Raw genomic sequence first — 23,600 nt, 5'->3', positions numbered from 1 at the left:
GCGAGGTTGGATTGGTTCGCGTCCATTCGCATGCGTCCTGCAGGAGAGGTGCTCCGGCGCTGTGTGATCCCGAGTGGTGAAAGCGCAAAGGTACCTAAAGCCATTTACGGACGCATTAATTTAAGCCGCTCTCTGTGGCGGCTCGCAGACAGGAAGAGCATGGATAGAGAGGAATTTGCTCTGACTGGTGCGTTGAGGGGATTTGCAGAGCTGGGGATGTTCTCCCGTGGAAACTAAACTAAGGACTAAAGCGCTGTTAGCCCTGCACTAACAGCTCGCCATTTCTCCTCAAGACCTCCTCTGGTTGTTGATTCACCATTCTAACGAGGATATAAGTTTTCCATTCAGCCATGGGGAAAGAGGAGTGCAAAACAATGCTGGACGCTTTGAACAAAGTGACCGCCTGCTACAGGCATCTGGTCATCGCCCTGGGAAGCACCTCGGACTCCCAGAACCTGCGAGAGGAGCTGCAGAGGACCCGCAAGAAGGCCCAGGAGCTGGCCGTGGCCAACAGGACTAAACTGACTTCTGTGCTCAAAGACAAGTCCATCTCCAAAGAGGACCGGGCCGAGTACGAGCGCCTATGGGTGCTGTTCTCCAGCAGCATGGAGCTCCTGGAGGTGGACATGAAAAGGTCCCTGGAGATAGGGCAGGACTTCCCCATCAAGGTGCCGACGAGGCACTTCATCCAGACGGGCATGACCGGCAGCACCACCACGGTGGCGGCGCGGGCCATGAGCGTGCAGAACATGAAGTACGAGGCGGACAGCAACATCGACACGGCGGACCTGCGGGAACTGCGCTCCGAGATCACCCAGGTGAGCCAGATGATGGAGGAGATGGAGATGAAGGTGCAGGTGGCGCCTTGGGCCGTGGAGGCGAAGCAGGAGGCGGGCGCCGAGCTCAAATCCAACATGAGCGTGGGGAATTCCTCCGTCGGAGTCATCTCCATCTGCGAGGAGGAGCCCAAAGAGGAGGACGGCGGCGGCGGCAGCAGGGATGCTGGGATCGCCACGATCTGCGCCGTGGTCGGATTCTTTATCATCCTCTTTGTCGCTGCGGTTCTAGGATACCTGGTCATCAACATGTCCTGAACCGTCCTACGCCCACAGCCCACCCTGGTGATGGACGGACACCCTGCCGAGGCTGCCCACGGGACGAGCGTCGCAGTGGGTGTAAGAGCCGGCAGCTCCACATGAGAGGGACAGAGCATTTGGATGTGGACAAGTTATTAATCTGGGTTTGTGAATGTAATCGGGGGAGTTTGAGGAGTTGCACTAGAAGAAAATGTAGAGCAGTAGACCCAATGTGTGTCACTCTGGGTGAATGGACGATGCACAGATTAAAAAAAAGTAATTTTCAGGGGCCAAGGGTTACTCTTTGGAGGAAATGGGGGTGTGTGGAAGACATACCATTACGTGACAGTGTCTGACCATTAGCATGATACAAGCAACACGTAATCCAAGTGGATTAGTGGGAAAAGCGCAAGCGTAAATGTAGCTGACTGTTAAGTACCCCTCCCCCCCCCCCCCCCTGAGGTTCAGCTGATTGATGCTTTGAGTTTATGACTTTATTGTCAAAGCAAAAAGAAGCATGGGGAACCCTGATTTAAAAAAGTGAGCCAGGTGTTACAGTAACCTTTGGATGTAAACAACACTGCACTGTTCCACAGTTTGAATTCAACACAGAGATCTTTAGTACAGCCAGATGTGTGGTCGGCCTGCATCTTATACTTCATTGCATCAAATCACAACGTGCTACATGAGGGACCTGAGAGATGTCCACAGTCTTTTTAATAATGCACCCGTTCACTGTAAGCCTGTTCATGTTCCGTCACAGGGTTTATTCTTCTGTTGCAATCAGTGTTGAATGTATACATTACAACATGTGAATAGAGGGGTTTGTATATGGTCTACTTTGTCAGATAATGTACATACAATTAAGTATATTTATTATAATAAAATCTTTTAAAATGCGCTTCAAGAAATTCTCTTAGTTTAGGGAAAAAGTCGTAAAAGCATCCTTTTTGTATGAATGGAAGAGGTGAATGATATATTTTTTAAAACATGTTCTTGGAATATGTATTTCGACTTAGAGCTAATGGTTTTAGCCCAGTTTGTAATGAATGCAAGGCCAGATAAGTGCACGGGATATTTTAATCTGAGGATTATAGACGTAACCACCCCCAGGTTTAAAATAGTGTTAGATTTCAAATGAAAAGCAAACCAACACCAACACTTTAACTCCCTAATGGTTTTAGTTGTAAGAGTCTTTGAAGGTAATCCTAAGAATGGTGCACAGGTGGAGTGAAGCCTGAAGGCTGCCAAATCCAAAGCCTCTGGCAAGAAGAGGAGGGCAGGAGTAGTTGTCCTGAAGAGCTACTACAGAACAGTTTGGGATTACCGTAACAGTTCTAAATTAGAAATTACAATCAGTTGCTAATAAAGACCTATGACCGGCTCACAAAAATCTAAAGATAAAGAGATGAGTGTGACTGCTTTTGGCGTTTAACTTTTCAAACATTGGATGGTTTCATGATATAAAAAATAACAAATTGAAACTTAAAATGATGTGCAATGGATGATGGATGCACATTTTTCCATTTCTGAGAAACGTTTGGCTTAAATCCAGATGCACTTTCAATGGTTCAGATGAGTACATTTAGTTGGAGCCTGACTTCATTTCACGTTATTTCTCTGTGCTGGATTTCTTTCATCCAGCACCATTTTCAGGATATTTTTCCCAGTTCCCACAGTAAAGCTAATACGCCCCTACAATAATGTAAAAATTTTTTTTATGATGCAGTCAAAATAATTATGGTTGGTAAAAATGTTGTTTCCCCTGTATCTGTAAGGATTCTGTCTGTCCTCTGTTAGCAAAGAGTGACCTCAGGATAACGTGTATCATCATCTACAGCCCAGCTGCTGACAGACATCAGCAGCTCGTCATCATCATTTCATAAAAGTATTATTTGTTATTACTATTGCTCTGTTGGGATATCTAATGAAAAGTCTACGGTAATATGGCTCAACAGCTGCACATCAAATTAGCTATATACCGACTCTAACGATCACCTCCTCTATTCTTAAGTAGGTTCGATTATAATTGTATACGAAAAGTACACCCCTGGCATTTAACAACTATTCAGCCCCTTACAGGCTGTGGAGGCAGAAATCTCACAGGATCGAATGTAATTACGGCTGCCCTCCTCCTCCTCCTCCGAACCCAGGCCTGACTCCTTGTGGGAGCAATGCATTCACTGCAGCACGATTAAACTTTTCCTATATTTATAAAAGTGTAAAATAATGTTCAAGCTGCAGAAAGGGGCAGCATTTGGGATATTTGTTTGGTCAGCAGATACACTAAAATGTCTTTACCCACTGTGTTTTATCTCCTCTCTTCCTGTCTGTCTCTCCTCGACCACTTGAAGTTCAAAACCATTAATAGAACATTGTGAAAGCGCTAACTCGACTCCTAAAAGCACTGAGGTCACAGAGCTGAGAGCTTTTTTTTTTTGGCAGGACTTTAATGCACGAAAATCAGTGGCACGTCATGCTCACATCCATCAGACAACTTGTGTATCCGTGTTGTCATCCCGCACGGGCGTTAACCTCCGTTAACAGAGAGTCAGAGACGTCCTGAAGTTCACAAAAGGCTAACATTGAGATCCAAAAATATAGTCTATTAAATAAACATGCATGGGGAAGAAAGGAGGGTGAGAGACTAAAAGAGTGGATGATGAAGCCTCCAGAAACTGTGCACTTAAAAAATGTGCCCCTCACGTTTTGCTCGTGCAACAATCCCAGCTGAATGCAACTTTTGAGACTGTTTCTCTCTGAGATGATTGTGTAGCAATCCACGTTATGCAAGCCACTGCTTAAAATAGCCACAGCATTAAAGTTTCAGAGTATGTGCTTCATTAGGTATAAACATTTACCCTGTACAGGTGAGTAAATCCACTTCCTCTGCAGGTGTTTGGAGGCATTTTATTTCCACTTTTGCATTTAAGAGCCTTGAAAATAACTGGAAAATAATAAATTAAGAGGACTGGTTCACTGGGAGGATACACACACACACACACACACACACACACACACACACACACACACACACACACACACACACACACACACACACACACACACAAACACACTACACAGAGACAGACCCCTGCATCATAACCTCATCTGGACGTTTCTAAGGCTGTGGGTTGCCATAGAAACCCTCAACGTACGCTCCAGCGCAAACAGCTTGGAAGATTGAGCAGTGTTATTTCAACTCGCCCCCTCTCTGACACCACCATCCCACACACACACGCACACACACGCACACACGCAAGATCATGTGGTGTGAAGACAGCAGCCACGAGACAAAACATCAGCATCTTTCCCCACACTGACAGAAATGTGTTTGGAATGTTATCATGTGATTTTTGTCAAATCCAAAATCAATAGATTCAGATCTCCACAACTCAGCATCCACTTCAATAAATAACTATCATCGTTTTGATTTAACACGTAAGATCAACACAGACACATTGGGTGTACATTATATCACCTACATTGTTTAAAGAAGCAAACATAGGCCAAGATACTGAAAACAGAAAGCTGATAATAAGGACATTTGAAAACTGTGGTGGTGAAAGTATTGTGTTTGCATTTACACAGTTACCAAGGCCCAACACTCCCCTTATGAAACCAAATTTAAATTTCATACGATCGAAATATTAAAATAATTATCACAAAACAATTTGTATCTATATCAAAAGGAAAAAAGTCCAATATGCTACCTCAGATTTGTAAAATGTTTTGCTATTGTCAAGTCAACTCTTCTGCTAATGAAAAGTTTAAAACCACAGCCTTCACTCAGGAGCAAAAATCTGTCTATAAACCTAAACAAAATTATAATGTGACATTAATCATAACAAAATTTCTGATCTTGATGTGTTAACAAGAGAAGATGTCCAGCCTTCATATGTCATCAACAAACCAACATAAATTGTATCTCAAATCCGCCAAAGCAGTTTGAGACGTTAGTGAAACAATCAAATGAATAATGAATGAACTTGCGTTCAATAATAAATCAATTTATGAATGGCATACACAGGGTACAACCAATATGACAGAGATTATTCCTTATGAGTCATTAATTTGCCATGGGCCCAGCTGTAAGCAGGGAAGGCAGCCACAGGAGAGGGTGAAGCCCTGCAGAGCCTCCACCGCTGACATGAGCACTCTTACTGAGAGGGACCACACCAGCACGTCACCTAGGGGCTGCAGGGGTCGTCTCCAAAAACCCTTTTCATATATTTAGTAGACCACTTGTTTCTATGGTTACAAGCTAAATTTGGTCAGAATAAAACCGTTGCATAATCATTTTTTTCTTTGTAGCGAGAAGGAAAGTAAGAACAACTCTGACAAGGAAACAACGTGAAATCCATGTGAGACTTGACATTTCACGATACACTAAGGGGGGGCGGGGGGGGGGGGGGGGGGGAGGCACAGCTTCAACACAGTAAACAATAACAACAACATGAGATCCCACTGTCACGTTTTAGCTCCTTTAATCAAACAAAAACATTTTCTAAAGAACCAACCCATCAGTATCTGGGTAGAATCTTTTAAGAGATTAGAGGTCCTGTGAACAGTAAGGCACATAAGCACAAGCATATAAACTATGTAAATCTGTTTCTTTATATTTCTCCTCCCGGCCCCGTCAGGCTCTCGGTGCAGGAGCATCAGAGAACCTGGAACTTCTCTCCCTCTCCAGAGCCGTCAATCCTTAACCATCCTGACATATAAATAATAAAAAATGGCAATAGATCGTTTTATCGATCAGTGGAATCATTAGACTGTTCCACACTTCCCACAGAGACCGTTTATCCTACTTGATAAATACAGCCTACATGTTATTGCTTGGTTTTAATGAAACAAAGATACTTTAATCATGACCAGATTGACACTAATAGATTAACATTTCAAAGGGAATTTCTTCATTGCACATGTAATACTTCTCTTCTCTCCTCACCTTTGCTGTGGCACCAAAATCAGTTATCAATCGAGTTGTCAATTCTTCTCATATTCTATTAAGGTCTTCTGATAACGAGGCCCGAAATACAGGTCAAGTCAGTGAAACCAGATGAATGAAAGACATACAGGTTTTTTCGGGTTTATCAATGACATGGAGAAACCAACAGAACCAGATTAAATTACAATTTAACGCAATAATAAGGAACACTTGAGGTTGATAGTGTAAATGAAAAAGCGTAACAATAAAAATATTAAACCTGTTTTGTTTCATTAAGCTTCTTGTCATTATACTGTGCACAGAGGGGCTTCAGCACAAGTCAAAGCTGACTTTGAGGGTCATGAGCCGAGGTTGGCATGATGACTGGCAGCAGGTGGTTGTACTTGGGTTTGATGTTGATCTGTAGATTTGTAGAATATGGATTCAATATCACCATACGGTGCAGTGCAGTATTGTTCTGAGGTTCCTCCAGCTGAGGGTCCGTGCTTGTTTCCGCCTGAGTCTCTCCTGAAGTGGTCGACGGGTAAAGTTTGTCACCTAGACAGACAGGAGAGCCCAGGAGAGTTATACAAAGTAAGAAAATAGCCCAAAAGATGATCTAACCAGTAACATTTTCATCAAACTAATACCTTATTGCAGCATTTTTCATATAACAATCTCACAGTCATTCATTATTAATAAAAAAACACCAACTGAAGTACCTGGAAGCACAGATATGTGGTGTTTATCTTCTAGGACGACTACGGGCAGCCAATGCTCGCAGCCCTCAGTGGCACGTTGGCTGGAAAAGTTGTGGAGGTCGTTCAGCGAGGGGAAGCGACACATGCGGCTCAGCTCGTAGAACTGTGGGGGGGCGATCCAATACTCCTGTGCCTGGTAGCTCTGCAGGACCTCTGAGGGTGTGGACCACTGAGACACACAGAAAAACAGGTTGTGTTTTAGAACTGTTTTAGTTAAGTGCGTCACATGGAAATCAATTCTTAAGTATCCATATTTGTGTTCAGCTGTAAATAGGAACAAACACTGAACAACTCTACTTCAATTGAGTAGAGTTGTTCAGTGACATATTGGGAATCATACATTTGGGAATCATGCATTTTTTATATACATATATTGGCAGATAAAAAATAAAGTAAGCATCTTTTGTGAGCTGATCAATTCAAGTCAAGCTTGTGATCAATTACGTAGACCCATTTGTTTCAATGCTTTTAAATCCTGTGGTAAAAACTGTGTTTTTATAGGAGCTTTTGAATATCCAAAACTAAATGACTGACTCTACCTAACTACTACATGACTACAGAGTTGCTTTAATTGTTTTCTTCAGGAGTTGTACATGTGTGTACATTATATCGGCAACTGGACTTGCTTCTGGGTGTGTTCAGTTGCCTATGCACACGCTTAAGACCTGGATGTCTGATTACTCGTCACAGATATTTCCTGTTTTCTAGGATTGTTTTAAGGGGGTTGGTTTGTTTTCTATGTTCTATTTTGCTATGTTTCTTTCTGTATTATTTTGTTATGTGTTGTTTTATTCGCATGTACTTTGAAAACCACTTTGACAAGTGCTATAGACTTAAGTTGATTATTTCTTTTTCACTGCTTTGACAGAAGCCTGTTCTTGAAACGGATCTCTGTAAAGCACCATGTGACGTGCTCCCCTCCTGCATCACCTGGCAGCGCACGATCTCCCTCTCGTCCTGCAGGGTCTGTGGGGTCTCGTTCAGGCAGCAGATGAAGAAAGCTGTGTCGAACCTCGCGGCGCTGTATCCGGCCACAGGGGTCAGCCAGTTGCTCCATTCGTGCAAAGCCCATATGTTGGGCAGCAGCTGCAGCTCCCTGCACATCCTGAGGAAGTTGGAGGAGTCTTGCAACACCAGAGTCCTCCACCTGCTCAGTTCGCTGCTGCACAACCCGCTCACTGCACATGTGGCCTCTTTGCCTTTTAGTAATGCGCCTTTCGCTTCCTGTTTGGACACAGCCAGCAGCACCCCGCACTCCTCAAACGTCTCCCTCAGGGCGCAGATCCTGAAGGCCACCTCCCCCGGGACAGGAGAGCCCAGGTGCAGGCGGTCCGTGGCGAACATCGGGGGTCTGCTCTCCGCCGGTTGGGTGACGCTTCCCAGACCGAACCTGGGAGAGTCCCTGAAGGACTTGAAGATGTCGAGCCATTCACTGGAGAAGTCCGAGGGGTCCACCTTACCGCCGGGAAACACGTACGCGTTGGGCATGAATCCGCTTTTACTGCTTCGCTTCAGCAGCAACACGTCGTAGTCGAAGGCGGACTTGTGCGGCAGGTGGGACCGTCCACAGCTGCTGGCCAGCGGGGAGCCTGGAGCCTCCGGAGTCCTGGACGTCAAACCGGCCGGAGCGAGCCTGCGGCCTGCGGCTAAGATGAGCGTGGCCGCCTCCTTCCAGTGCCTCAGGGTCGTGTTCATCCTGAAACTCCGAGAGCGCCTTTTTTTTTTTTAAAATGTCCCCAAACGCTTCTGAAGGTTGTTGTGGCCCATTCACCTGGTCCCTGTCCTCTGTTGTTGTGGTGGAAGTCATGAAGTGCTACACATACATGAGCTGCTGTCGCCCCCTGCAGGCCGGATGACCGACAGCGCTGCACACTTACAAGTCCTGCAAAAACACAATTTCTGTCATTCTCTTTTTCTTTCGCTGTCTTTTAGAGAAATGTTGTAATAATAATTAACAGTTATTTCAGTTTTTTGGAATCAGGAATCCCACGAAATACCAGAAGCTGTTGAGTTAACATTGGTCAAAATGTAGGCAGCATTAAAAGGGATAGTTCACCCCCCAAATTTTGTGGTTGAGTCTACAAAATACTTCTGGAATTTCAGGTGTAAAAAACGTTGCAGCCAAATCCAATACAATTGAAGTAAAAAAATGAAAAAAGCCTCCATTCTGCTCCTCTGGTGTCATGTAAATGTCCACAAGCCCAGTAGTTCAAATTTGACTCGAAACAGCACATTTACACCATATTTTTAGCATAAACATCGGGATGTTTTTGGACTTTAACTTAAACTTAGACTGTAACATCATGGTCAGCTCAAGATAGGTTAGAAATAATCCAAACATCTTCCTTAATTATAAAACTAAAAAAAACCCTCTATAATTAAAATGAGGTGAGGCTTCATTTGTCTCAGCAAATACTATCCTACATTCAATAGAGCTATTTGTTAAGTACCAGTTAACATACAAACAGCCTAAAATAATTCCCTAAAATTCCAATAAACCAAAGCCTGTACTGTGATTAAAATAAATCCTTATGTAAGTGAATGGGTGTTTGACGTTTCAATAATGGCAAATCGCTGTATGCAAATCGATTTAGTTGTTTTTCCGTCTCAGCTGTTTACAAACCTGTCGAGCGGAAGCATCACAGTACAGTAAATAGATATAGTCTATGGCAGATTTAAGTTTTAACATATTTTCCTAAGATATGAAGACCAGCTTCCTCCTGTGTTAGTTATATGCAGCACTGAAATAACACAGTCACACAAGTCTAAATTTGAGGCTGTCAATGCACTTAGTCAGATCCTAAGCCCCGGTGAACATGTCTGAAACTTGCACCGTGGTATTGGTCATAAGTTCCTGTGCAGGGTGACTGAGTTCACAAGAAAATTTGTGCTTGTATTAGCAGATTACCATGAGCAGGCGAGGCTGTCTGTCTGCAGCAACTGTGTCTGCAGCAAATGCCTCAGCGAACAGCAGTCACCACAGGAAGTCAGCGTGTACAAATAATGTGTGTTAGGAAGACAAACTATCAGTTTGTTCTGTTAGAATGAATGTTTGAATGAACTTCAGTCAGACCTACATTTGGTTTTACTTAATAATAATATAAATGATAATAACAACAATAATAATATAATAACAACATAGTACTGTGCAAACCTGTAGTGTGTATCTAAGTGTCACTGAGATTATATTAAACTGCACTCTGCACATTCATCCAACCATTTGACTTTTGAAGACTAAATTACTGAAATTATTTTTCAATTTCGGTATTTAATCAGACATTCAACAAGCTTTTTAGCTTCAACACAGTTTGTGCTGAGCTTCCACAGAAAACAATCCACAAACCTGCACTTTAAAAGCAAAGTGTTAATCTTTGTCTTCTTTTGTCAAACATATAGAAGCATTCTTTTCATATTTGGCTTGACCCCTTCTCATTTGGAAGGTTACAACCTAAAGCTGGAGCTTACACACACACACTCACACACTCACAACCAGGGTCAACACATGGATTAACACTTCAGAAGCTTTACTCTTAAACAAAATCCATGCTTTAGTGTAAAAGTTTGTGTTAACCCCTGATAATATACTTATAAATGTGGCAATTTTGCAGCACAAATACGAAACATCTCTGGCAGTAAAGGACTGGTAAAGGGAAGTATTGAGGAGAAGGAGGGACAAAGTAGAAGGGGAATGTGACACACAAACACAACCACACACAAATGTGCATGGGCACACATGCAGGGGTGTCACATATCCGTATCAAAGAAGCATTGTGAGTAAAGTCCAGTGAGCTCAGAGCGGAAGAAGGGTCGAAGAAGAGATGAAATGTCTCATATATTATGAGTCCCAGTTGCATATTAAAGGGATTGATTGGCTGTGTCTGAAAAAACAGATGATGATATGAATGTTCATTAGATTCTGATATCGTTAAATTAATTTGTAACTTGGATTTCTTACAGTAAAACCTAAAATCCCCCCAAATAACACGTCAGCTCTGAGCTCTGATCGGTGGATTTCATTAACTCTGAACTAATCTATCTTTCCTTTGCTCTCCTTCACTGTCTTCACCAACCTCCCTATTCCTACAGGAGGTCCAATCAGAACCGGGGATCCTCCCACCGGAGGGGCGTGCTCAGGTTTTCATTTGCACCACACATTCCTGCTTTCCTTCATTTAACTTGGCTCAGTATCAATAGAGGGGTCAAGTCACTGTACCTGGGCTTGAAAAAAACAAACAAAACATCTAAAGTTCATGGAGCATCACTGAAGTGGTTTCAGTCCGACATACATGTAAGTGAAACATCTGCTGAAATACTTATTTATTCATTTATAATTATATATCAAGTTGCTCATTAACAGAGTGATTCTCAAATTTAATTCAGTTTTTTATTACCTTCAAAAAATCATATCTTTCTTAGCAGGACAAGTGTGTTTGTCATGCTGCGAGATGGTAACGATAATGTAATGATAAACTTCCCTTTCTTTAGTATCCATTCAGGTCGTTTTGATCTCACCCGCAATTCACAACAAATTACGTAACACACATGGAACAGTAATACCTCTGTAACCCATGTCCTGACTGAAATTTGCAGTGATTTAATTAAAATGTTTTGTGTGAATCAAATTTATTTTTGTCCTTTTATGGTAAAATGAGAATATAAAAGCTGCTTTTCAGAAGTACAATGTGTTTCTAAAAGGTAAAACACCTAAATCCTAAATCCTATTATTGTAATATATCGCCTGCTGTGGCTCAGAACCACCATTCATTAGTAAAAGCTAAAGAAAAACTATGCAAAGTCAAAAATCTGGCAAGCAGATCTGGATCAGCACCTTGTAGTGGAATAAAACAATTTATGGATCAATGGATCAGAGGATTAACGATGTAAATAAATTTGGGTTGGAGTGGATTTTCTCTGGGTACCTCTGCTTGTGTGAGCCTCATTGTTTTACCGGATGAGAGGGAATGCTGGGGCCGCTGGCAGCAGGCCACAGAGTTCCCCTCTAAATCTTATCACACTGGCTGATGACCTCATAAAGACAGCCAAGATAAGATTTTCTGACTTTTGCAACCCACATGTTCTATAAAAGTAAATGAAACTGTAACATTTTAATGTATTTTGGTTGCTTTACCAGACAGAAATGGATGACGACAGCATTAGGAAGAGGAAGGAGTCACAGAATGGCTCCACTGACCACAGCATGGACGCTCCTACAAAAGACAAGAAGCCTGTTAAGGCCACTGTGCTTCAGAAAGATGTGAGTGTGTGTGTGTGTGTGTGTGTTTGACTGTCCTTGATATGTCCGGCTGTTCCTGAGAATGTGTCTCATTAGTTGTTCACACTGCAGGATCAGCCCCACTAGTACATTTTTCACAGAGATGGGGGTTGGGACAGAGTACCACGCAGTACCACTGCAACCATCTGTACACATTAGCTCCGCAGTGATCCACTCACTGCTGCTTTCCGGGCCCCATAAACCCCACAAGCCATGAGGAGAATTTACATATCAGGTTAACTGAGAAGGAAAAGGGAACTTTTAAATCTGTGTCACATGTATGTGTGGGGGATGGATTTTGATTGGAAGCATCCATTCAAAGTAAAAATGAGTAAGATACTCAGATAAACAAGAGTCTACAGAAAACACTAAGAGCGAAGCAACTCTTTGAGCGAAAATTCAATCATGCTAACTTGTACTGACCATATTTACATTTTGATGCTTGTAGCAGGGATGCAATACTTTTGTTTCCTGTCTAATGTGTAAGTCTGCCAATGTGTGTTAATTACCTCTCCTAAGGTTGTTGTGTTTTTGTCTGTGTTGTTTTTTTTGTCTGTTAGTTAGCAGGATTATGACTAAACTACTGGACACATTTCCATAAAACATTGTGGATGGTTTGAGGGAAGAGACCATTACATTTAGGTGCAGATCCGTGTGAGGGGGTTAGGGCCAAGGGGCCAGGATAACGTGTTCCAACATTTTTATTGATTCTCAGAGAATAATTCCTGAGTCTGGATGAAAAAATAGACTGATACTGATGAGTGTGTGCAATTTGGTGAAGATCCAAATAAAAATGCTAATCTAGTTTATTAAAATGTGGTTTCATACAGAAACTGTTGACGCCTGGTGGAGGTGTGCGCTGTAAAGAGTGCCCTTCTAGCCAGCAATTAATCTAAAATAATTGCAAAATAATGTCATTAGTTTAGTTAGTATTGTGTCTTAAAAAAAATATTGGACAATTGTTAACCTATAGATGCAAAGATACCAAAGTCATTAGCATTAAGGATCGGGAGTTCATGAATCTCTGTACAAACTATCTTGCCAATCCATCCAACAGTTTTTGAAGCATTTGAGTATAGAACAAATTGTTTGACACACGGTTAATGGGTCTAGAAACCAAATCAAGCATCAGTTATTGATCGATCAATGAAGAAACTGATACACATGTATCAAGAGATGCACATGACCTGAAATATTTCTGTAAACACATCTTCTTGAACATTTCAGGCAGAGCAGAACAATGTTTTTCTGCTTAATATTAATTAACTCATTAAACCAAAAAATGCATGATTCTCTCTCCTCTCTTCTGGTCACTTTAGTTCAACTTGTTCAGAAACAAACTGCCACTCAACACTGAGCGATAAACAACCAACTTTTCCTCCCCTTAATGTCTTTTTCCTCTGAGTGAAAAATGAGCATCGTCAGCTAGTAAATGTTATACTATGTTCACCAACAAGTTGCTTACTCTGTCCTTCTGCTGTTTGGGTCTGGACAGTTGACATACAGGTGATTTCTAAGAGTTTTAAATAGAGTTGTTTGTTGTGGCCAAAAACATTGTGAAATCAAATCATGATGTTATTGCTTTAAAAGCAAATTTGTTTATTCGTTATGGCTGTTTCAACATTTTCATATGAGTGATTATATTCATTTATATTAATGATTAACATCAGGGGCCTTTCAGGGACTTTGAGGGGCCTGGGTGAAAGGGACCTAAGTCTAAGCTAGACTTTCTTAACTTAAGAGTAAACTTTAGTCTTCAACCAAACCTCTAAAGTTTCATAGCTTTTTGCAGAAAGCTCTTGACCTGGGCCTTGTTATGGAGTTTTTAAACCATAGACTTTTTGCAGTCTCAATAGCTGATCATACAATTTAATGGTTCCCTGTCAAGTTTCGTGCCGCCCCCTAACAAACTTCTACTGCAGTGGAAACTGCTTATCATGATCAGGTTTGTCAAATTCATCACTATAAGCAAGTGATTACAATAAACAAGTTGAGTAGCTTCTTTATGATTGTCTCGTTAAGATAACGGCGCCACTCACACACACATACACACACCCATACATACACACACTGACCTTGTGCACACTTCTTTTACTCTCTTTCGCTGACACACTCACACACACCCAAACAGTATCATTGGACACATGTGTAAAAACAACAGAACTTGTTATCTTAGACAATAAATGGAGAGCTGGAGGAGGGGGCAGGACACGCTCAGTTTGGCTCGATTTGGTTGGCAGTGTACAGTGCGAATAGAGGCACAGAGAGGAGCAGTAAATTACTGACAGAGCTGGTAAAAACTGTAAAAATAACTTTTTTATGGTCCAAACTTGTATGAATAGACCCCAAATAAATACACTCAGCAGCCGTGTATGGCTCCCTTTGGTAGAGGGTGGGGGGTGACGGCTCTGTACCTCCCCGGCACAAATTTTGGCCAGGACAAACCATGACATCATCCTCAAATAATCATACAACAGGGCAGCTTTAATGAAAAGCAAAAAGTCAAATAAGCTTACAGCTGCCATGAGTTATTCCTGATGTCTGGCTCATCAAGTGTTTATGAGATAGAATCCAGCAGCAGACAACATGAGACTCCAGTCTGTCTCCAATCTGTCCACATGACGTGTTGAGTTTGGTGAACTAGTGTGAATGTGAGTCTGATCTTCACTTGCCTTATGGTTCTGTTTTGTTCTCCACCAAATCAAGAGAGAGTTGATGAATATAATACTAAATCACATTATCAATACCAGAATATTGGAAAACTATTTCTGCTGAAACTCCCTAAAGATTTAACTATCAAGTGAGCTCAAATTTGAGCATTAAATAACATTTTCCTTTTGTTCTGTGTGTGCCTGGTCAGGTTGGTCTGCTGAGTGGCATCTGTCTGATTGTTGGGACGATGATCGGCTCTGGGATCTTCATTTCTCCGAAGTCTGTTCTGCTGTACTCTGGAGCTGTGGGACCCTGCCTCCTTATCTGGGCGGCCTGTGGCGTGTTAGCCACTGTGGGTGAGAACACACTCCAAATCAATAGATCACTTCAATACAGCATCAGATGGAAGAAAGGTTTAATACCCTCCTCTCATGTATGAGTATGAGAGAAACTAAGTGGGATTACAGGAATTTGAGTTATTGCTTTTCTCCACAGTGGGACAGTATGTATGGAAGACCATAAAAGACACATATAAAAAGATAAGACTGCTGTGTAAGATATTGCTTTTATGGGATTTTAGATTACTTTATAGAACATTACATGTTTTAATTATTCTAAAGCATACTTCATTCTTTTCTGTTGCATTTATATCTGATTATAACTCATGTTAATGTATGGCCTCCTCGTCCAGAGTGAGTAAGGATTCTGGTTTTAGGCCGAACTCATTGTTGATGAACCAGGAGACAAGAAAAAGAGAAAAGGAGTTTGAAAGAATTGTATACAAGAACTGATAACAGGAGATGAATAGGAACAGACCGACAGATTTTCAGGTTAAGCTTCTAGAGCTGTGGTGACTTTTCTGTGATCCACAGTCCAGAGTCCAGGCACAGACAGACCGAGAATAAAGGCAAAGTAGGGCAAGGCGAGGCAAGTTAAGTGTGGTGAGTGTCACACGAGTGAACAGGATGATTCTAAACACCAACAAAAACAGGGATTAGCAAGTAGCGCAGGGAAATACTTTCATGTTGCAAGGTTGAGAAGCAGCACGTCTAACTACAAAGGCTGCAAACGATCTGAAGGAGTCTTGTTGGTTGAACTGGTGCTTATGGGTTGGAGGGCTGGCATCAATTGATAAATTCGACGAATCGCGAGTGAGTCTCAGGTGTCAATCATGACGTTTCACCCCATTTTCACAGCTTCAAATACCTAATTAAAACCAAGGCTATTTGAAATATTAACACTGAATTCCCCAAAGCATTTATTTGATGTGTACTTTGACTTTTAGTTTGGCCTATGTCCCATTCACTAACATATAGGATGCAGAGTTTATGACCTAAACAACAACCAGCCACCGGGAGGCGATCAGGATGACTTTACTTCACTCTTGGGGAGTGGTCGTCTCTCAGTCTCTAGGTGAAGACATGGACAGACAGGGATGGAACTGGGTCAAAAACACAAGAGGAGAGAGGTTCATAGGAAGGAAACACTGAAAAACAAAGCAGCAGGTCAAACTGTGCAGGGACAAGATTGGAAATGTCTCTCAGATGAAGCAACTTGCTCACAGTACTTGTTTTTCAATTCAAAATGTATTTGTGTAGCCCCAGATAAGATGCATTATTTCAGGGTGAATTTGAGACCTTACAATATTATGGAGAGAAACCGAACAGTTTCCTTAAAGAGAGAGCACTTTGGGACAGCGGAGACAAAAACCTACCCATGTGATCTTTGTCCTCATAAAAAAGCTGTAAGTCATAATTCTTTGACTGAAGAGACCCAGTGGACAGAATAGCTAAATGCATAGAAACGGAGTAAACAAACTGAGCTAAATTGCATTGTCAGGACAGTGTGACTGGGGCTGTTGAATTGTTCAGTCGGTGTGTTTGGACATTTATCAACATAAATATTAATCATTGTTGTTTTTTAAATGTAAAAATGTTGTGATTTCCACGGAGCAACTTTAAGAACACAGAATCTAGACATGTGGGACTCTGTGTCCTTGATTAAGATGGTGGTAAATGTTACATTTTATTGGTTTGTTTTACAGGTTTGGCAAATCGTTGACGAACTAAAAAGTAATAAATATTTGTTTGCGCGTGTAACGGAATCAGGTCAACGTACCCAGGCTGTGCTTATTTTTCCATGTCCATAAAACCACAGAAACTTTGATTATTTGAAAAATAAGAAATTACATCCTGAAAGAATTTTTTTAATTAACGGTATTTTGAAATTAGCAATCTATTAGCAATAGATTATTATTTTTCACATCAAGCGTTTAGTCTCATAGTCATCAATTGTTGTTGCATTATTCTGCTAATCTTTAAAGTACTGGTTTTAACTGTGATGGTGTGAGTTTGAATATAATCCCCCTGTGTTATCTCCCCTCTTCTCTCGGTGTGTACGTGTGTCTCCAGGAGCGCTGTGCTACGCAGAGCTCGGCACCATGATCACCAAATCAGGGGGAGATTATTCATATTTAATGGAAGGGTTTGGCCCTCTTGTCGCCTACCTCTACTCCTGGACCACCGTCATGGTGTTGAAGCCCTCCGCCTTCGCCATCATCACGCTGAGCTTCGCAGAATACGCCTCCACCCCTTTCTACCCCGGCTGCACTCCTCCCGTTGTTGTAACCAAGTGTCTGTCAGCAGCAGCCATAGGTCAGTTTTACTTTAATCCCTCTGAGTTAATGGTTAAAATCGGTATAGTAAGTAGTCGTTATAGATTTTATAGTATTAAAACTGGACATGCAACTAAAGTATTTTGTTTTGTCAGTCATCAAAAAAAGGCAATAGAAACATGTCGTACTGTGGAGTAACAAACAAAGTTCTGAAGGCAGTAAACCACTGAAATGTTTCCACATTAAATACAAAATTACATAAAAATATTGCACTCAACATTATAAAAAACGCAAACTTTAGAAAAAATAAATGCAGGTAACAGAGGTGTTGCAAATAATGAATCATCTTTGAGAGATGCCATGTATTTGAAACGTCTAAGTAAGAATCTTGTATTTTCTTTTTCTCAGTTTTGATCGTCTCAGTCAACTGTCTGAGTGTCAAACTGGCGAGCTACGTGCAGAACTTCTTCACTGCAGCGAAACTCTTCATCATCCTCGTCATAGTCGTAGCTGGCATCGTTATGTTGGCTCAAGGTGGGTTTACGTCTACCATCAGTGTCTTTAATGTGCAGCCCAGCTTGAAAAATATGATTAATTATTTTTATTTTTGTACATGTCTTTCCAGGAAACACTGAGACTTTGTCAAATACGTTTGATGGAGCGTCATCGTCCTTTGGAGCATTTGGACTGGCATTTTATAATGGGCTTTGGGCTTATGATGGATGGTAACAGTCACACTTCACTTCATTGTTTCATTTCGCCCTGTACCGACTCGATGTGAGGAGCACTGTGACCCCACTCAGCATCCATGTTATGGTCTTTTTTTCATGTGGCAGTGGCACAATGTTTTTTTCTTTCCACAAGGTACACAGAAACCCAACAGCACATGAACCTGCCTTTAAGCTGCTGTCTTGCCTCTTGCCCTTTTCCCCAGATGTGTGGCTTCAACCCTGAGTCCCACTTATTGTCGTATTTCACATAATGAGTTCACAGAAACAGGGTGATCAGATACCAGGCTTTATGAACCCACATACACGTTTTTATAGTCAGCCTCATTGACAGCAATCATCAAGGCCCTTCTAGATGTAAAGGAGACATAGCCTATAATACTTTTCAGGTTTTCTTTCCTCTAGTGTGTTAAAGTTAAAACATCTGCAGTTTAAAAAAGTCTCCCCCACAAAAGACTGCCCCTGAAACACTTTGTCGGTACGTCTGACCGATACTTCTTTATCATGTGATGTCATGCCCCATGTTGACATAATGCACACCTAGCAGCTAGTCTGGCACTTCCCAAACAAAGTCGGGTAAAGTGAGAGCAGAGCCCGACCTTTCTTACCCAGTGCTGGATGTGGTTGACCAATCACAACCGAGTGAGCAAACTGACCAATCAGAGCAGACTGGGCTTTATCTGGAAGGGTGCCTTAAAGAGACAGGAGCTGACCCGAGAATTTCAGACAGAGGCTGAAAAGAGGCGCAACGGCAATGGAGAGTTTGAGAAAAGTGATGCATTTTCAGAACTGTAACCTTTTCAGACAATCACCCAAATTATGAACAAAGTATGTTTCCTTTAATGGCAGCAGTTCCCTCAGCGGTTAGACAATACTATACATCACTATACTCTAAGGATGTTTTTAAATCTTTCCTGCGTCTGTGCTTGTACAGTAAAAAATGTCAGTGTTGGTTTAGAGAGTTGTTTGTGCATCACAGAGCACCAGCAGGTGAAGCCTGTCACCACCACCTCCCTGATAAGCATGGTTGCTGGAGTGTCTCAGTCACTGAGCATTATGGATGACATTCTCCTCTGAGTCAGTCCCAGGTGAGTTATTTTGATATGTCTGACTGCAGGCTTTCCACAGCAAAGCCTGTATCTCCGGTGCTGTGACAAGCTGGGAGTTTCTATGTGGCCTCCCGCCGCAGAGCATTGTTACCTGACTGTGTGCGGTCACAGTCGCCGGTCACTTTTTCTGAGGGGGCTTGAATAGGTGACTGACTCCTGCTGGGATTGCAGCGGTGAAAGCAAGTGTCAGGTTTTAACCTTTTGTACCAATAGGGCCAATTAGAGGGTAAAGCCTGTGTGAAATGTCACATTAAATACCATGTCACTGACACTGAAGATGCTGAGGTGGGATTACAGCATTTCCTTCCATAGGGTCAGCGCTGCAAGTGAAACTATACGTGTTAAGTACACACTGCTGTGCACTGGAGGGCGGTCCAGCCTTTAAAGGTCTTGGAGAGAAGATAAGCCCATCATTATATAACTATACAGATTTGTAGATTTGAATTATTTCATATTGGCTTGGCCTTTGTTAGCAGGATAGTACTTTCAGAGTAACCCTCTATTTGTTTTCCCAGGAATCAACTGAATTTTATCACAGAGGAGCTGAAAGACCCATACAGGTAGGACAAGGACTCAGTGTAAACTACATTTTGTTGTAGTTTTAGTGTCCCTCGACAATTCAAGTCTGAACTTAGTTAAAATAAAATGTATTTTTTATTGAAATTGGGTAATAATCAGAATAACAAGTCATATAGGTGGATTTTACTCTATAAGTAAGTGCACCACAGTTCATTCAGGAACACTGAACAAAGTGAGTTTTTGAGTAGAGAATATTGCTCAACATTCAAGATTCCCTCTGTAATATGGTGTTTTTGTTAATGTCTCTCAGGAACCTGCCACTGGCCATTCTCATTGGGATCCCCTTGGTTTCTGTTTGCTATGTGTTGGTCAACGTTTCTTACTTCACTGTTATGACGACCACTGAGCTGCTGCAGTCTCCTGCTGTTGCTGTGGTAAGAAGGGTGCCACGGAGTCACAGCATCCAAAGTGATAAAAACTAAACACCTTTTGAGTTTTTATGACAACTGTAAGCTACCACAGGTTCTCTGTCATGTTTGCAATATGCAACTCCACCACTAGATGTCCCTAAATTCTACATACCTCCCCTTGAGGACTTGAGATGCCACTGACACAAATATTGTTGTCATGCACTGGACAATCCCAGGATTTTGGGCTGTTTTGCTTCTATAAAATGTCCTTTAAACTAGTGGAAAGATTGGTTTTGTTTTTTACAACACTTTGCCTATTTGCTTCTGTCAATAAGTAATAGCACTCTCTGCTCCTTAATCATTGTCATCACAGTTGTAAAACTTTCTCTTCTGCACAATGTTATCAGATGCAAACATGGTCAATCCCTTGTATCACCAACAAATGCGCCTTTAGGTACATTTTTTTTCGACATCCCAAAGGTTTTTACAAAATGGTTTGTTGATATATCATGCATCATCAAGAATTATACAACTAATTATCCCTAAAACACAAAATATTGCTCTGGTCCGAGTATTTTTTGACAATGAAAAATCCTCGGACTCAGAAATTTGAACCTGCCTCCTCCAACATTCAGATTCTCTTTTTTTAATTTCCTTCATACTAGCACATCGTTTAATTAGAAATTTATTTCAACATGACATCCCCAGAATTTTTTTATAACAGAAAGATAATGCACCTAATAATAGTTTCATAAAGTGATATGAATAACCCTATTCACCTGTGTGCCTCCTCAGACTTTTGGAGACAGAGTCCTTCACCCGATGTCGTGGATCATTCCGCTCTTTGTTGTCTTTTCCACGTTTGGTTCTGCTAATGGAAGTTGCTTCACTGCTGGCAGGTAAAAAGTCACATTATAAAGGAACCACTAATAAGTTATGTGTTTGTAGAACTGTGTAGTGTGTGTATTTGTGTATGAGACAAAAGCACAAACAAAGTGAGAATGTTCTTAAGGAAAAACAACACAAAAATAATGTGTGACCAAGTTTTTATTGTTTGAATTGTGACAATTCATATGAAAGTGCCATAACATAAGTTTATATTATACAGTTCATCTATTCAGTTAGGCAATCCCATAAAACGTATGTGCAATGCTTCTCGATTCACATATTGACATGGAGTAAAGCAAAATTCACAAAAAATAAAAATAAATAAGTAAAGAAGCACATAAAATACATAATAAAACAAAAAGAGTATTCAACATCATAAAACATATATTTGTCTTTCTCTCTCCCCAGACTGGCCTATGTGTCTGGTAGAGAGGGTCACATGGTGAAAGTTCTATCCTATATTAGTCTAAGGCGCTACACCCCATCACCTGCTCTCATATTCAACGTGAGTTTAATTTGACCACTTTACTTTTTGAATTGTTTGCATGGTCATTCATTGTGTTGCTTTCAAGATAAGTTTAGGTAAATAAAATGTCCTCCCTAAATCTCCCTCTTTCATGTTTTAGGGGTTTCTGGCTATTTTCTACATTGTCCCAGCAGACATCAACACCCTCATCAACTACTTCAGCTTTGCTCAGTGGATGTTTTATGGTCTGACGTCACTGGCTCTCATAGTGATGCGATTCACAAGGAAGGATCTCCATAGACCAGTGAAGGTGAAGCTCTCTGGAGATCACTCCTCTTGTATTGTTTCATCCCAGCAGCTATTTCTATTTTCGCATTGCTATATTTATTTACAAACATAATAATTTATGCAATTTATATTGTATATATATTCATAGCAATTAACATTGTTGTAAATGTATATTTATTTTGTCATTAATTCAGATAATTTTATGTATAGACACTTATAGACAACACCGGGGTTATCACCCACTAGCATTAATAGCAACCACAACAAATTTGCTAAAGTTTACAATAACAGGACACAGTTAAATTAAAATGATATTTTAAACATGTTTTGGGCTTTGTTTTGCTTGCATCTCAATTGGCTGCTGAATTTGGTTGTGTAAAAGTTCCTTTAAATTTTTTTTGTTGCAGTTTTTGTAAATACAGAAATCTGTTATATTTCCATATTACCCTGGAATAATCTATATACTTTCTGGACTCTACATCCCAGGGTAGAAGAACAAATACAAACTAAACACTTTATCCTGTGTATCTCTGTGATTACTTGAAGGTGCCATTGGTCCTGCCAGTAATAATGGTGCTGGTGTCCTGCTACTTAGTCCTGGCCCCCATCGTTGATAAGCCAGAACTGGAATACCTCTACTGTGCCGTCTTCATCTTCAGCGGATTCCTCCTCTACTACCCTTTTGTCCACGTCAAGGTCGAATGGGCTCGCACACTCATGAGTAAGCTTACTTTGTTTTTATTACTGAAATTCTAAGCTTCTGAAATATTTCTACTGGCTCATAATCATAAGAAGAGAATAAAATAAAAAAGTGCTCAAAAGGTTGAAAACAGATGGATGGCATGCAGTGTCATGTTGTGCTGACCCCATGGTGAACCTAACACGGGCTGATATGACCTTTGACCCTCTACTCCCCTGCAGGGCCTATTACTATGCATCTGCAGCTGCTGATGGAGGTTGTTCCTCCTGAGAAAAACTGAATGAAAACGGACACGAGTGAGAACCAGGTCAATTTCTGCTGCTTGTTGTAAAATGTTGGGTCTGGTTTTGGAAATAGTGGGCCGGAGATTTGGCTCCTAGAGCTGGAGCTGGGCCACAGTCAAAAATCTGAGCTGTGAGTAAAAGTGCACGTACTGTTTCCATGAACTCGTTTACTGGGTTACTTCTGTACAAAGATCGAACAACCCAGCCAGACAAACCATAACCTGGTAACCATAACCTCTCTCCACATGAAGAAGTAGCCTCCATTTAATCTCGTCGACTGCGACTGAATGTTTGGTCGAATTTGACTTTCCCTGCACTTAAAGCTAAGCTGTCACGTTAAACTATTTCCTTATGTAGTCAATGACAACAGTGCCAAAGATTTAGATTTGCAAAAATCTGCACTCGAGCAAAGGGAAACAGCAAAAACATTTTAAATGCAATAAATGACACAAAGGTTCGGCAGATCATGCAACAAGATGTGGAAACATGATGTTTGTATATTATTTAATGATGCTCTCTCTCCTTTCACACTGGAATATATTGGAACAGTACTGCATTGTGTAACCTGGTGTTTATTAAAGGTATAAATATTTGTGAACGTGAATTGGACCCGACAAATAAACAATTTGTGAATCCACCAAATATTTGACTGCTGATTTATCATATTTGTAAATAATGTCCTTCATGGGATGGAACTAAAAAGAATACAGTCAAGTGGATGTGTTGGTTATGAGGTGTTTTAGGTGCATGTGCTCGGCATATCGTCCACTGATAATCCATTTCAAAAGCACGGCAATACAAAATTAGGGATAACCCTTTGGATAAGTACTGCAAAATTTAGATCACAGAAGATTGAATGAATCCAACCGAGAAACCTGCGGAGGGACAATAAAGTTTCAGAGC

General features: G+C 41.2%; 3 protein-coding genes across 3 annotated transcripts; 2 read left to right on the top strand and 1 right to left on the bottom strand.

Annotated features, from left to right (window-relative positions):
* Positions 1–86: 86 nt before the first annotated feature.
* si:ch73-167i17.6 (regulator of G-protein signaling 9-binding protein) lies at positions 87–1,094 on the top strand. Its single transcript, XM_053426419.1, has one exon. It carries the CDS (start codon positions 351–353, stop codon positions 1,092–1,094), a length of 744 nt encoding a protein of 247 aa, XP_053282394.1. The 5' UTR covers positions 87–350.
* Positions 1,095–5,546: 4,452 nt separating this feature from the next.
* nudt19 (nudix (nucleoside diphosphate linked moiety X)-type motif 19) lies at positions 5,547–8,539 on the bottom strand. Its single transcript, XM_053427023.1, has 3 exons — positions 7,698–8,539; positions 6,729–6,936; positions 5,547–6,564 (listed from the first exon to the last, which is right to left on the bottom strand). The coding sequence occupies exons 1-3, from the start codon at positions 8,460–8,462 to the stop codon at positions 6,347–6,349; spliced, it is 1,191 nt and encodes a 396-aa protein (XP_053282998.1). The 5' UTR covers positions 8,463–8,539; the 3' UTR covers positions 5,547–6,346.
* Positions 8,540–10,838: 2,299 nt separating this feature from the next.
* slc7a9 (solute carrier family 7 member 9) lies at positions 10,839–23,304 on the top strand. Its single transcript, XM_053427010.1, has 13 exons — positions 10,839–11,055; positions 11,899–12,021; positions 14,900–15,047; positions 17,103–17,345; positions 17,714–17,839; positions 17,931–18,030; positions 19,658–19,702; positions 19,972–20,095; positions 20,867–20,970; positions 21,368–21,464; positions 21,586–21,735; positions 22,260–22,434; positions 22,635–23,304. The coding sequence occupies exons 2-13, from the start codon at positions 11,905–11,907 to the stop codon at positions 22,691–22,693; spliced, it is 1,488 nt and encodes a 495-aa protein (XP_053282985.1). The 5' UTR covers positions 10,839–11,055; positions 11,899–11,904; the 3' UTR covers positions 22,694–23,304.
* Positions 23,305–23,600: the final 296 nt, after the last annotated feature.

The sequence above is a fragment of the Pleuronectes platessa genome, chromosome 1 (assembly GCF_947347685.1).
Source record: "Pleuronectes platessa chromosome 1, fPlePla1.1, whole genome shotgun sequence".
Lineage (NCBI taxonomy): Eukaryota > Metazoa > Chordata > Actinopteri > Pleuronectiformes > Pleuronectidae > Pleuronectes > Pleuronectes platessa.
Note: the sequence above shows the minus strand (reverse complement) of the source record. Positions and strands in the feature narration are given on the sequence as shown.

Bases quoted from the DNA above. Each gene is read 5' to 3' on its own strand.
- si:ch73-167i17.6 (XM_053426419.1), top strand. From the start codon at position 351: ATGGGGAAAGAGGAGTGCAAAACAATGCTGGACGCTTTGAACAAAGTG.
- nudt19 (XM_053427023.1), bottom strand. From the start codon at position 8,462: ATGAACACGACCCTGAGGCACTGGAAGGAGGCGGCCACGCTCATCTTA. The intron at 6,937-7,697 runs GTGATGCAGGAG...TGTGTGTCTCAG, and splicing joins GGGAGATCGTGCGCTGCCAG to TGGTCCACACCCTCAGAGGT. The intron at 6,565-6,728 runs GTACTTCAGTTG...CTGTCTGTCTAG, and splicing joins CCACATATCTGTGCTTCCAG to GTGACAAACTTTACCCGTCG.
- slc7a9 (XM_053427010.1), top strand. From the start codon at position 11,905: ATGGATGACGACAGCATTAGGAAGAGGAAGGAGTCACAGAATGGCTCC. The intron at 17,840-17,930 runs GTGGGTTTACGT...ATGTCTTTCCAG, and splicing joins CATCGTTATGTTGGCTCAAG to GAAACACTGAGACTTTGTCA. The intron at 21,465-21,585 runs GTGAGTTTAATT...TTCATGTTTTAG, and splicing joins CACCTGCTCTCATATTCAAC to GGGTTTCTGGCTATTTTCTA.